This window comes from Quercus suber, unplaced genomic scaffold (assembly GCF_002906115.3).
Source record: "Quercus suber isolate HL8 unplaced genomic scaffold, Cork oak 2.0 scaffold_477, whole genome shotgun sequence".
Classification (NCBI taxonomy): Eukaryota; Viridiplantae; Streptophyta; class Magnoliopsida; order Fagales; family Fagaceae; genus Quercus; species Quercus suber.
The window spans coordinates 418158-433474 of record NW_027069928.1 but is presented as its reverse complement, the minus strand read 5'-3'; the positions used below and the strand labels follow the sequence as shown (position 1 = coordinate 433474).

General features: G+C 37.7%; 1 protein-coding gene and 1 pseudogene across 1 annotated transcript in view; one reads left to right on the top strand and one right to left on the bottom strand.

Annotated features, from left to right (window-relative positions):
- LOC112027923 (insulin-degrading enzyme-like 1, peroxisomal) overlaps positions 1-8280 on the bottom strand; it is a 29056-nt gene extending 20776 nt beyond the window's left edge. Inside the window, exons 1-7 of the mRNA XM_065762856.1 lie at positions 8014-8280; positions 7832-7907; positions 7605-7672; positions 7367-7458; positions 7190-7263; positions 7062-7105; positions 2987-3038 (exon numbers count right to left, since the gene is read on the bottom strand). Coding sequence (XP_065618928.1) covers positions 2987-3038; positions 7062-7105; positions 7190-7263; positions 7367-7458; positions 7605-7672; positions 7832-7907; positions 8014-8136 — 529 coding nt within the window. The 5' untranslated portion in view covers positions 8137-8280. The remainder of the gene's footprint in view (positions 1-2986; positions 3039-7061; positions 7106-7189; positions 7264-7366; positions 7459-7604; positions 7673-7831; positions 7908-8013) is intronic.
- A 791-nt stretch (positions 8281-9071) lies between these two features.
- LOC136063018 (prohibitin-3, mitochondrial-like) lies at positions 9072-9586 on the top strand (annotated as a pseudogene).
- Positions 9587-15317: the final 5731 nt, after the last annotated feature.

The window sequence follows — 15317 nt, the reverse complement described above, 5'->3', positions numbered from 1 at the left end:
TGTAAATCTACAAGAAACTGAAAATCGCCCCACAGCTTCCTCCATTTTATTCACAACCCGTGTATCCCACATTAGTAACACCCCTCCAGAAGCTCCACAAGAGCCTAGATAAGACCAATCAACATGTTGACCCCTCCACAAACTGCGAATCACAGCTCTAGTAATCAACTCCATTTTAGTTTCTTGAAGACAAATAACATCTGGCCCCCATTTCCTGACCATATTACGAACCCGAAGCCTTTTGTCCCTATCATTCAGCCCTCTAACATTCCAAGAAATAATCTTCAAATTCATTGATGAACCACCACAGCCCGCTCCTTACTTACATTCCTTGTTTTCGTTGAACCAACCTCAACATTCATAGAGGACAATAAATTTTTTAACTCCCGCTGCCCTTTCTGCCTCGACTTGCTGTGCTTCAACTGCTCATCTACTGCCTTAAGCTTTTTGTTCTTTTTCTTGGCCTCTATAGCTAACAGCAAACCCGTAATCTGCTCCTCAAAACCTTCTAAAGAAGTGCCCACTGATTTTCTAAAAGCCTTAATCCGATTTGTTACCCGTTGTGATAAATTATTACCATCAACCGACTCCTTACACCCACCCCCCAGCTTGGAATTGCACTCCAACTCCAATGGAACTTCTGTGGCCAAGGGTACCACAACTAAAGGCTTACCACTACACACACAAGACATCGACCTCTCATCAACATCCCATATCTCCTCCTCTGCCTCATCAACAATAGACAAAGAATCAACAAACCCATCACAATCCTCTGCCCAGCTAACCATCTGACCGTCATTGATAAAAGACTCATTACCTGTTACAGTCTCTACATCAGTGACTGAGCAATCCGACATACTCTCTGGAAATTGATACAGAGATAGCGGAATCACTATTTGACGACCATCCCGCAATTGCAGCATCCACTCTGTGGAATTACCCCATGATTTGTCCAAGTCACTTACCAATTCCCTAATAGTGATAGAAGAATTAGATTCCACCGTAGAATTAGAAATCTCATGCACCGTCGCCCTTACCTCCGGACCCAACAATTCATCATCCTCGTCCTTCCTCGCCACCGGAGACGACGACTTCTCAACCATTTTTTCTACCAGAACCCCTGAAGACATCACTTTCATCTCCGCCAGCTCCTGCAATGGACATATCGGGTCTAAAGATGATGAACCCAGCTCGCCCACAGCCTGGACCACTTCTGCTGTCAACATCGGCATGTTGAGTGACTGGGTAATGCAGCTCGAGCTCACCTGGGCGCTAGACCCACTCCCAACGGTAACTTCCTGTGCCAATATGGGAGAACTCGAGCCCACTGAGCCCATCGGAGCCACCGCCTTCTTCCTTGGTGATTGGGAATCAAGCCCCGAGCCCACTGAGCCCATCGGAGCCACCGCCTTCTTCCTTGGTGATTGGGAATCAAGCCCCGAGCTCGCTGGGAGTACCGTAGTACTCGCACCATTCAGACTTATGCTCAGGCCTGTTGTATTTGACTCTAAGTTACCATCCTCAACAGTTAGGCCCGTATTATCTGGGCTTGGTTTATTTAGTGGCTGCTTGGAACAAGCCCTAGCCTCAAAAACAAAAGGGCTAGACAATATTGGGCCTAAGCAACTCTTATCATTTCCCAGCCAAGGTCCATTGTCTATTCCCTTATTAACCACCTGGGCAGAATTATCCTCACGTGCCACCCATTTTACAGCTTGCTTATCACTCCTATAACGTTGCCAAGACACCCGCCTCTTACCAAATTCATTTATTTCCACAGTCAAGCCTTTCCTTAACCAGCTAGACCTCCTAATATAACGCTCCCTACCAGAATCAACATCTTTCAAATTCAAATTCTTCAATCTGAATTTATTTTGTTCCTGGATTTTCTCCTCAAACTTAGCATCTGCATTAATACCACGGTGACTCCCCTCCCCACCACCCACGGCAATCGGTATAGCATTATCCGACGGAACTTCAAGCGCCACCACCTGAATCCCAGTTTTGTCTCTCGGAGGCAGCAAAGTGTTCTCCACTACTTGACTCTTCTTTGTCTCTATATTGGAGGGCTGGTACAAATACTTCCTTCCTTGCACAGACGCTTTTACCGTATCAGCAAAGGACCGAGAAGGGTGAATCTCTTAATCCACCTTAGACTTGTACGGTAAAGCTTTTGGTCCACCCAACGCATAATGAGAAGGTTCCAACATTCTTCTTAATTCAATTCCAAAGACCCTCCAACCTTGTTGTGCCTTACCTGCAGGAATAATGATCGATCTTCTCATCCCGCCAACTTTTAACTCTGTTACTAACAGATATTGCCCACACAAGTTAGAACCCCATTGCACTGTGTATGCGGTGTCACCTTCCCTGAGCGTGAAGAAGTGTTTGGGGTTAACCCCAATCACCGTGTGTTCCAAGCTTTGCATAAGCCAACGTGCTGCATTCCTACCCATAAAAACTGATTGCATGAAATACTTCCCCCTTTCAAATATCTTAAGGGAGAAAAAATTCCCCCCTTCCTCAACCACCAATTGAAACAACTTCGATTCAATAAAAAAACTGCGAAATCCACCCATATCAATCCAAAACAGGAAATAATTAACCCGGAACAATATTTCTGACTAATTTGAGGTAGCCGGGCCTCTCAATGTGCTAAGTTAAAACTTCAATAAAACCATTCCTGATTTGAATGTTTAATTTATAATCAGTATTAAATTAATAATTTATATTTCTTTTCATTTTTTGCTCAAGAACCAGAAGAAAAAATGAAAATAATGGACAGCTTCTTTCTTCACACTTATTTTGGTCCAGTGGTCCTTCAGTTTCAATAAAAAATTTGTAACTTCACCAAAATGAAAAATGACTTCACATGTTAGAAAAAATTATACATGCCTACACAATATATGAATTAAACTATGGAATTAAATTACAACTTCGAATTAAAACACAAATCTTCCAAGAAAATAATAATTAAACTACTGACCTGTGCTGAATTTATGATATGGATGGCCCTCCATACTTAAATGTTTCTGAAGCTGTACAGAAGCAACAAATTTCACATGAAGAATGCAATTAGAAGCATATTTTTCACATGAACACTACCAGTACCACTATGGAAACTAATCAACATGGTTTGATTCACATGAAAATGCGATAATAAAATGAACAAAAATACATAATCTGTAATGGTGGCCATTAAATTTTCCTCTGTGCAACTTAAGCACTAGTTTATCTTGCTCAAAAGCTGAAATAAAAGACAACTCTAGCAAGAAGTTACTGCCATTTCCTTAGTCATTCTAACTAGCATAGGAACACCAAGTCTTTAATGGTCCAATTGGTTGGGTGGAAACAAGGCAGGAAGGAAAATGGATGAAGGAAAATGGGAGTTTTCTAATGTTTGGTTTGGTGGAAATGAGAGAGGATGGAAAATGGAGTGGGAGGAGTTGTCCATCTAGGTCCACCAAAATCATCCTCCCAACCGAGCACCCATAATTTTGGTAACTCCCAAGAATTTTAAATTCTCAACTTAAATTCTTGCCAACTGAACACAATCTAAGAGACACTAGGGGAATGATTATCTATGACCAAAATAATTAGGCGATTCATCTTTATTTGATTAAGTTAAGATGTTAATCAAGTCAAGGAATAAGAAACTTCCATAACAAGGGAGACTCAAAGTGCAGCCTAGTGCCATAAAAGGGAAAATCATATCCATCAAAGACTACACACCTTAGCAAAGACATCAGAAAATTATACGAAATACCAGATTCCTCAACCCTTCAAGACTCTTTCCACATAAGGTTACTTGATGAAACAAAATTGATCAGAAATGCTAATTGTGAGATCCCACTATTGCTCAATGCTAACAACCATGAAAGCATGCTTATTGTGAGATCTCACTAGAGCCCAAAACATGAAAACCATTCAAACACTGATCTTATAATAACCTTCCCATTTTTATTTGAGATTGCTACTTATAGGGAGGCATCTGTGGCTGATATGGAGCTTACCAAGGATCAGCTCCTAGCTTTATTTGCAGGGACCTTGTTTGATTGGTCTTGTGCATGGAGTATTACTTCTAAGGAATCCATTCCACTGTTTTTAGATTCCCTATCTTCCTGTACATAATTTTCTTTTTCTGTTGTTTGTACATATTTTTTTCTGGCTATTTCATTTTTCTAATGAGGTATTCTTCTCTTAATACAAGTTTTCTAACCTATCAAAATAAAAAATAAAGATAATTTAAACTGAGTACTTGATGTTTCCACACCATCAAATGTAGGTGGATTCTGCTGCCCCTCTCCAAAATAGGCACAATGGGCTAGATTCCAAACAAGGGAGTATTATTTACCAAACCAGTTTCTCCAACCAAAAGTAGCTCTAAAACACTGTTGGAGATAACCTAATTTTCCAGATGCAACACCGTTGAGCCTTTAAAAGCCTCATTATAAAAAATAAACATTACATATACCATCGCAACCTCCACCTCATGGAATTAGGAGCCTCATTACTTGGAATATTAGAATATACAAATCTAACGTAGAGTCTACCAACTCCAACTCCCAATTAAAAACATCACAAATGAACATGATACTTAATGAGCATGTCCTCCCCTTATTCTGAGTCCCCAAGTAGGAGCTAAATGAGGAATATTTCCCAACTACAATGGCATACAACTCAAGATTCATGTCTCTTAGTGGTTGGGTCTCACACCATAGACCATGCCATAACCTAATGCAATTAACATCCCCTACAATACTATACATACCTCACAAATTTATCCCAATCCACTAATACTCTTCCATAAACTACATCCATGGCTGCCCCTTACATCCTAGGAAGCACGTGTATGGATTCGGGTTCGGCTACGGGTATGGGTGCAGTGCGGCAACTCAGCAATTTTTGAAAAAGTAAGGTGCGAGTGTGACGGGATACGTTTATTAATAAATTATTATTTTATACATATATATATATATATATTTTTTTTTTTTTTCTATATATTGCCAAGCATATTTTTTCATCTAATGATAAACATATACCAATTTAAGAGCAATAGTAGATAAGGAACTTTTGAGATCAATTTAATATTTATAGCTGATATTTAGGGGGGTAAATTTTGCAAAATAATATTATTTTTTAATGATAAGTAATTATTTAAATTGATACAATTACCAAATGGTTTGGCTATTATTAAGCTAAATGATATAAATGGTTGAATTTAATATAGTGTTTAAAAAAATCTTAATAAAGATATTCAAATTTGGGGGTTTTACTATAAATAAACAAATGTGATGGGATATTTATAAACAATGAAGCTTCCAAGAAGCTCCATTGCCAAGTCTCACCACTACTCACATGCATTGCTTTATTAATATCACATTCCAAGGCTTTATTTGAAAGTCAACAGTAATCTGTCATCAAACTTTTCCTTTTTGAAAGTTCCAGAGGAGAGAGTTTCGATGGTAGCAGCCAGCAGTTGAGCTTCATCCACCACATCTCCACATCATCTTCTTCTTTTCTTTTCTTTTTTCCTTTTCCTCACAAATCATTTGGTAGCAGATCTTTCTTCTTCTCCTTGCCTTTTTTTTTTTTTTTTCCTCGCAAATCTTTTGGTAGCAGATCTTTCTTCTTCCTCTTCTTATTCGGACCGAATTGGGGCTGTTTTGGCCTGAATCAGAAATCAAAAAAAAGGATTCACCTCGGACGTGCGTGCAGCCGCGTTGACAGCCGCACGACAGTCCGTGCGTGTCAGACACAGGTGCAGCACACCTAGAGCCGCACCCGTGCTTCCTAGCTTACATCCTATGTAGACCATTGATCCCAATCCTCCCCATACTTTCAAGCCAACAACTTGCCTCCAGCAACAAGTACCTTTAACTCCATGTCATCATAGCCATTTACCCAACATGGCTTGATTAGAAGTATCCAATATACGCAGCCCCATACTCTGATTTTCAATTGGAGCACAAACTATATTCCGATCCACAAGAAAAATTTTGAACTCACACCACACCCACAATTTTTTTTTTGCAATCTCCAATCTTTAGTCACAAATGTCAAGACAGTAAACAACGAGAGATAAGTAGGTAGACTGGATAGCAAGCTCTTTAAGAACATCAAACATTCTAAGAAGACACCCTTTGAGACTCAAATACTAATAGCTAAAATATTGTTTTCGTTTATAAAGTTTGCATGGATTTCAGTTTTCGTCCCTAAAATATTGAAGACCAATTCCAAATTCTTGCTATGGAGAATCATATGAAGAGGAGTATTGTGCTGGCAAATTGGTGTGTGATCAGTGTGATGTGTAGAAGTAATGAAGAAAATCTGGATCATTTGTTATTGTATTGACCAATAGCTTTGGATTAATGAAATTTTAGATTTTTAAGTTTTTGGAGTGATGAGTGAAGTAGTGATGCCTAAGACGATCATAGGTTTATCCCAATGCTGGAGGCGAAGTTCAAAGTTTTTTAGTACTGGAGTGTTGAGTCATGAATGTCACCCCTTATCGTTTGATGTGGCATGCGTACAGGGAGAGGAATAGGAGGGTGTTTGAAAATCAAGAATTATCTACGGAGAGTTTCAAATAACAATGTCTGCCTAGACTGAAGGTATTGATGATGGACCAACTTAGCTATTCAAAGTTCAATAGAGACACCCTTATAAAAGGCTTCCTATCACCATTGATGAAACAGGGAATGACTAGTGAGTTGGGTTGATCCAACTAACAAATTGTGGCCCACTGGGTTAAGAAATTCAAGTTGGGAGCTATATAGGGGGCTGACCCAAAAAGGGGGGGAAAAAAACTCATGATGAAATTGGAAAACATTACAAGGCCAAATTCCAAAAGTGGCTTCTAAATATCTGAAAATAATCTGACCATACAGGACCAATGAATTATATTAACAATGGTAGCACCATAGATATGAGAGTAGTTTCTTCACTCATTTCAAAGATCTACTACCTACAGCCTTGAATTTCACTCATATAGCATTTAAGATTGATATATCCAGCATCTTGCAGTTATAAATATGCTTAGCAAAGGCAATAACCAGTACCTGGTTCATTCTCCAAGCATCAGACAACAAGTTTTTCTGATTCTCTACATGAGAATGAGAGAGAGATGATCAACAATAAATCAAAAAGAGGCAACTAACGGTGTTAAAGCCAGAAAAGAAGAACAAACCAGAATCAACAGCTTTGATTTCCCTGGTGGTAGCATCAGCTGACATCAAAGGTTTAATGAAGAACTGAGCAAATCTGAACAACAACCAAAAAATAAAGACATTGTAGGGTTACATTTTGTGGGAGCAGACAGCAGACAGCACACAGGCACAGCACAAAAAGGAAGAACAGAATCTACCTGTCCAAAGCCTCTTCAAAACCATCAGTATTAACATCAAAATAATAGTTTGTGTTCTCTGAAGATGTAAAAGCATTTGTGCAGCCTCCATGCTACGCATCAAGAAGATTAAAAAAAATGCATAGAAATTTGGGTGTTAATTATGTTAGGAAGGGTATGAGGGTGTAGGCATGACTTTACACTATTTGTTAATTCTATTGCTTTTAACAAATGATATGATGACACATAAAAAAAGTACCTCAGTAATGTACTTGGAGTAACTATCTTCCAAAGGGTATTTCTCACTAGCATAAAACAGCATATGCTCTGCATATACAAACAATAAATATCTCTAAGAAAGTCAAGACTGAAATCTTTGATGTTGTATTATGAATAGTAATAATATATATAGACATGTATATAAATGAATGATAAGAGGCTATATAATATAATAAAAATAAAAAATAAAGAGAGAAAAAGAAAAACCAAGAAAATGGGCGAGTCCTTCGAGGCCTTGGGGGTCGCTGAAGGAGCCAACACTGACACTCATGGAAGCAGCACACTGAAACAAGAAACAGAGAAAGAAAAACCCTAAGATTAAGAAAAAGAAAAGGAAAATAGTGAATTGTGAATTGTGAATTTGAAAGAGAGGAATAAAGGGGGGTTGCCTTATCGGTATCGGGATCGGCGATAAGAAGGACCTGGAGGGAGTTGTGGAGGACGATCCTCCTATACTCCCTGGTGTCCGTTCGAGCCTTCACTATCTCCGCTTCTTCCTTCCCAACCGCCATCTTTGATGATCAGAGCCGCGACTTCGCTCTGCCCTCAAAGACTCAAAAGAAAGAGGAGACCGAGAGAGAGAGAGAGAGAGAGAGAGAGAGAGAGAGAGAGGTACAAAACAATACAGGCAAAATAGCATTTGACGAATGAATAACGGGTCTTCTACTTCCCATCAAAAAAAAGGGGGGGCGGGGGCCTTCTACTTTTGGCGTTTTCTTTTTGATGGTACCACCTATCACTTATCAATTTAATTTAATTTGATTTGTTAGCCAATAGAATCAGGGCATATATACATTCCCCACTTTTTGAGTTTGAAGGGCTTATATAAGACACTTTTTGAGACCGTACAATTTTCCAAACACTAGTGCACCATGCTCTTAAATTTTAGCTATTTAATTATACAAAAAACTATTTTATTTATACACATATTGTAGCAGTAGATTTATTTTAACTTTCAACACAATAAAATAATATAAACATCACAATAAAATAATATAACTACTGTAATAAAATAATACATCTCACTACTCAAAAAACATCCACAGTACCAACCACAATTACATTTACCATTAGCCACAATCACAACTGCCACCACCGGCCATAACCACCACTCTACTTTTGCAACCACAACACAACATATAAAAAAATAAAAAATAAAACCCACAACCACAATCACAACCCCATTGCCACTGATCACCACAAACCACCAACCATGACAACCCCAACCATAACCCACTGCCACTGCCACAACCACAGCCACAACCATAATCCACAAAACTCATAACCAAAATCCACAAAACCCACTACCAAAGCCAAAATCATCTATCACCACCACAACCAAAATCCACAAACCCACTGTCAAAATCATCCACCACCACTACCATAGCCAAAATCAACCACCACAACCACCATCTGTGGAAATCAACCACAAAAACAAAATCAACCAAAATCAACCGACCGCATCCATGGAATTCTTGATGAAACCGTCGGCAAAGGCACCCATTTCCTCATCCCATGGCTCCAAAAGCCTTTCATCTTCGACATCCGCACTCCATCTCCGACACCTAGGACCTCCAGATGGCCAACCTAACCCTCCACGTCCTCTCGCGCCCTGAGGTCATGCACCTCCCTTAGATCATCCAAGCCCTAGGTCTCAAGTACGACGAGAAGGTCCTTCCTTCGATCGGCAACGAGGTCTTGAAGGCCGTCATGGCTCAGTTCAACGCCGATCAGCTCCTCACCGGGCGCCCGCAGGTCTCGGGGCTCGAGTAGAAGCAGGTGGCGCAGCAAGAGGTGGAGAGGTCAAAGTTTGTGATGGCAAAGGCGGAGCAGGAGAGGCACACCACCATCATTAGGGCCGAGGGAGAGAGTGAGTCGGCGAGGATGATATCGGAGGCTACTAAGAATGCTGGAACGAGACTTATTGAGCTTAGGAAGATTGAGGCCATGAGAGAGTTTTGAGAGATGATGTTCAGATGGAGTGACTGAGAGAGAGAGAGAGAGAGCGAACAGAGTGACTGAGAGAGAGAGAGAATCAGTTTTTGTTATTTTAATCGGGCGAGAGTAAAATATTATTATTTTTGTTTAGCTCTTAGCTATAGTCCACATCTATCTATAAATGTGCATTGTAGCAATTCAGCTAAAAATTTTAGCTATTACTCTACTGCTGTAAGGGTGTTTTTTTGTGTTTGTGGAGCTAAATTTTAGCAATATAGCATTACAGCTACACTACTGTGAATGCTCTAACAACCATTTTCTTCTTTTTCTTTTCTTTATTTTCCAAGGTCATACAAATTTATTTATTTATTTATCTTCATATGTCAATTCTTTTCTTATAATCGAACTAAACCAATATTAAGAATCTTCTCAAAAAAAAAAAAAAAAAAAAAACCAGTATTAAGAATTCTGGATTATTATAATTTTCAATAAATGAAAATTTTCAGATTATTCATTTAAAATTATTTGGAATACAAATTGAGTTCAAATTTATTACCCAATTAAATTACATATTCAAGTATAGTTTATTTTTCTTGTTCAACAAGCAACTTGTTCACAAGTTAACTTGATGGGTTTTTTTCTTTCCATATATGCTTATAATAATAAAAAAATTATAAGAACTTAATAAAAAAAAAATTCTTTTCCCATATATAAGTAAAAAATAGCACTAAAAATATCTTACCTGTTTATAAATCTATGCTAATAATGATAACTAAATTATTAGTTCCACCAGTAATTATTAATTGCTTGGAAATAGAATAAATACGTTTATTAGCTCATCATATGTTTGCTTGTTCACACTTAGGTTAGGCACACACTAATAAGAAACATGGACTATGATGATATAGATTATGATGAAGGTTATAGCATAAGAGATATAGACAATGATTGGTTAAATAGTAATATGAATTATGAAACAGATTCTAATTCTGACAGTAATATGGAGGATTATAATTATAACTATAATAATAGCACAAATAATTAGAGTACATTAACTAGAGATAAAACCAACCGACAGACTGATAGACACAATAATAGTTTTTTAGACGTGATTAATAAAAAATTAGATTCTTTAGAAAATATTGAAAGATCCATTACAGTAGAAGAAAAAAAAAATGATAGTTTTTTGAACCTCTATGAAAGATTGAAAGCTTTAAATTCTCAAAGAGAATTTGAACTTCATCATAGATCACCTTTAACAAAGACCATGACAAATAATTGGCATAATGAAAGGAATAATGTGATAGAAAAGTGGCATATTAATAGTAGTAGAAAAGATGATAGAGAACTAAAAGCAACCAACAGACCTATAGCTATAACATATAAAGACAATAAAAAAAAAACTTTGGAAAAGATGACTTGAAGAAAGAAGGCTTAAAAACAATTTTGACAGAAAAGAAACAAAATAGCTCTATAGAAATAATGCAATATAAAGAAGACATCAAGAAAGACTATAGTCACGAAGTGCAAAAAATGATAGAGGTAGATAAAGAAGTAAAGAAAGAAAAAGGTATGGAAAGACAAAAGGTAATAGTACTCTTACCAACTTAAAAGAAACTCTACGAAAGAAATAGATATAGAAAAAGACATAGGAAAAGAAAGAAACATGATGAAGAAAGAGAAAGAGAGATATAATAATAATGATAGTTTAGGAAAAGTAGTCAACAAAGAAGAGAAAGATAATAGTTCCAAGAAGAGTAATAGTTTAAAGGAAGAAATTGATGAAAGATTAAAATCAATTGAAAGATCCATGATATATACCCAAGATAATGGTTTATCAGAATTAGCTAAAAATATAGAAATTTTAAATTCACCTTTAGATATAGACAAAAAAAGAGATATAACAGTTTTAAATATTACTAACTCATCAGATAATGAGAAAAACGACAGATACACTAGAAATACTATTCGTCATAAATGTAAATAATATGGACATACTAAGAAACAATGTGATCGACATAATAAAATTGTTAAACATATCTGTCTATTAGAATTTGAGAAAGATGTAATAAATGAATTAATGGAAATGTTTTATGTTAAACAGAAAGAAATAGACCAAGTAAAGAAAAAAGAAGAATTAAAATCAACAAATCCACTTAAAGTCAATAAAAGAAAAAGAAAACAAAAAGACACAATAATGAAATTGATAGAAAATCTACCCAATCACCTAAAAGATAAAAAAGACTATTTACTAAATTTAAAAGATTCCATAGATATACCTATTGCTTGTATTAAGTGTAGGAAATATGGACACCATGCTGCGGAATGTGAAAAAGCTAAGAAAGGAAAAGATAAGAAAGAAAAGACAAAAAAGAAACAAGATGGTGTAAATATAAAACCAATAACTCTACAAGATTTTGCTGGCACAGGAAGAGGAGTGACACCATGCTACGGAATGTGAAAAAGCTAAGAAAGGAAAATATAAGAAATAAAAGACAAAAAAGAAACAAGATAGCGTAGATATAAAACCAGTAACTCTACAAGATATTGCTGGCATAGGAAGAGGAGTTATGGGCTTTAAAATCCTGGGTGAATTGGATGATCTAGGGAGATAGGAACACCACATTCTATCATGTGTCCATGCTGGTTAGAAGGAAAAAGAATAAAATTTTGGCTATCAAAAATACTAGTGGGGATTGGTTGTGTGAGGAGAATACTGTGAAAGAGTTCATTTGGAATGGCTTTGCCAACATTTACACAACATCCTTTGACCTCGACCTCATTCAGCATTAATTTCCAGTGGTAGCCGAGGGATTTAGAGGAAGAGAAACAAAGTGTTAGTGGGGGGGGGGGGTTTCAAAAGAGGAGATTAAGGCAGCCATGTGGTCTTTAAAACCCGCCAAAGCCCCAGGCCTGGATGGGCTGCATGCAGGCTTTTTCCAAAAATTTTGGCTCGTGGTGGGGAAATCAATGATGGAGGTATTAAGATGGTATTGTTGAAAAGAGAATTCCAGAGTATTTAAATAAAACCCATATTGCCTTAATTCCAAAAATCCTAGGCCCAGAGACGTTGGAGAATTATAGGCCCATCAGTTTGTGTAATACTGTTTATAAGGTGTTGACTAAGATCATTGTGGCTAGGTTAAGACCTCATTTGGGGAAATTAATCTCTCCTTTTCAAATGGCTTTTATACCAGGCAGGAAAGGTTCTGATAATATGGTTATAGCACAAGAGATTATTCACTTTTTAAGCAAAAAGAAAGGGGGAGTTGGGTATATGGTGTTAAAAATAGATCTAGAGAAGGTGTATAATAAGATCGAATGGAGTTTTATTAGAGACATGCTCACTAAAATCAATCTCCCAATGGATCTTCGGGACATTATCATGAGTTGTGTCTCCATGGTCTCAACTTCGATCTTATTCAATGGAAAGGCACTTGATCCCATTTACCCTTCTAGGGGGATAAGGCAAGGGGATTCTTGGTCCTCGTATTTGTTTATTCTGTGCATGGACTATCTTGGGCAGTTAATAGAAGAGAAATGTCATGCAAAACTCTGGTAGCCATTCAAGGCTTCCCAAAGTGGCCCTTCATTCTCTTATCTACTCTTTGCTGATGACATTTTGTTGTTTGCCAAAGCAGATTACATTAACTACTCAGTGATTAGAGATGTGCTTGATGAATTATGCAATCTCTCCGAGCAATCTCTTAGTGAAGCTAAGTCGAGAGTATATTTTTCTCCAAATGTTGACAGAGATACTAGGGAGTCGTTAAGTGATATCCTTGGATTTGCATCCACTCCTTCGCTTGGAAAATATTTGGGATTTCCTTTGAAGCACGCTAGTAGGTCAGCTCAGGCTTATAATTTTATTCTTGATAGAGTAAAACAAAAGTTGTCAGGTTGGAAAGCGAGCATGTTGTCTTTGGTTGGTCGAACGGTCCTCATACAAGCATCATCGGTTGCTATTCCTTCTTATGATATGCAATGTTCCTATCTGCCTGGAAAAATTTTGGATGGGATAGATAGGGTCAACCGAAATATTCTTTGGGGGTCATCAGAGGAAAAAAAGAAAATTCATTGGATTGGTCGGCAAAAGGTTACCAAACCAAAGGAGGAAAGGGGCCTTGGGCTACAATCTGCCAAAGGAAGAAATCTTGCTCTCCTTGCGAAACTAAATTGGAGATTTCATTCTGAAGGAGAAGCTCTGTGGACTCAAGTTTTAAGAAGAAAGTACTGTTCTGGAAGAAGAATGCATGCTGCTAATCCTCATAAACTTCCTTGTTCTTCTATTTGAGCAACAATGAAAAAGGGGATGGATATCTTCACTAAGGGTAATAAATGGATGGTTGGCAGAGATAGTAATTTGAATGTGTGGCACAGTAATTGGTTGAGCAAGGGTACTCTCCGAAGTTTTATCCAGGGCCTACTTTCTCAGGAAGTTAATCAATTGGAAATCAAATATTTTTTACGAGATACGGGTTGGGACTGGAATAGGCTATCCTTTGAGCTGCCATCGGATGTTAAGATGTTGATACAAGCCACTCTTTTTGTGATGACAAGCAAGGGAAAGGATAATCTCGCGTGGGCTGATTCTCCTAAAGGTACTTTTAACTTGAAAAGTGCCTATAGGATTGCGATGGGGCATGGGGAGAATGCGGATTTTAGTGCTGGTTGGATCTAGATAGCAAATACCCTCCATAGAATTAAAACATTTCTCTGGATGTGTGCCCATGATAGTATTGGGGTTAGAAGTTGTCTCATGAAGAGAGGTGTCTGTGTAGAAGATCTGTGCCCCATTTGTAAAGAGGCACCAGAATCAGTTCTTCACACTCTTCGTGATTGTTCTTGGGTTAAACTGGTGTGGTCTAAGCTGGGGATTACAAAAGCAAATCAAGTGTCTTGGAATAGTGGGCTAGTGGACTAGCTTCACTAGAATGGAAATCATACGGATATTGGGGCTAATATGAGTGTATCTATGAGGTTGCTATGGAAAATTAGGTTCCCTTTTGCTATTTGGAATATCTGGAAAAGCATAAATAATTTTTTTTTTAAAGGAAGAGGTTGAATCCGCAATTAGACTCGTTTATTACAAACCAAGTCGCTGAATTCATGCACTGTATTGCCTCTCCTAAAGTACCGATCCACAACTATTCAAAGAATCTGAGGGGAAAAGCCTCCGATTGGGTGGATGAAGCATAATACGGATGGCTTGTCGTGTGGCAATCTAAGTGTGGCTGGATGTGGGGGAGTGATAAGGAATGAATATGGGCATTGGATTGCAGGGTTCACTAGACGCATAAGAGCCACAAATAGCTTTATAGCTGAACTATGGGGTCTAAGGGAGGGCCTTATGTTATGTTGCAATCTTAACATAGCCTATGTCATTGTTGAACTTGATGCAAGGGCTATTGTGGATGCTATTAGTAATGATCAATATGTAAACAATGTCATATCCCCTATTTTGGATGACTGCAGATTGCTGATCTCCCGTTTTCACTGGATTCTTTTCAAGCACTGCAATCGAGAAGCGAACCATTGTGCAAACAGCCTAGCTAGGATAAGCATCAGCCAAGAATTTGATTTTGTTTCCTATGAGAGCCCGCCTATGAACGCTCTTAAGGCTTATGAGGATGATTGTAATGGTTTTTACTTGACCAGTCTGTGTCCTGTTCCTTTTGTGTTTTCTTAGTTGTTAATGAAATCATCTTATACCAACAAAAAAAAAAAAAAAAAAAAAAAAAAAAAAAAAAAAACA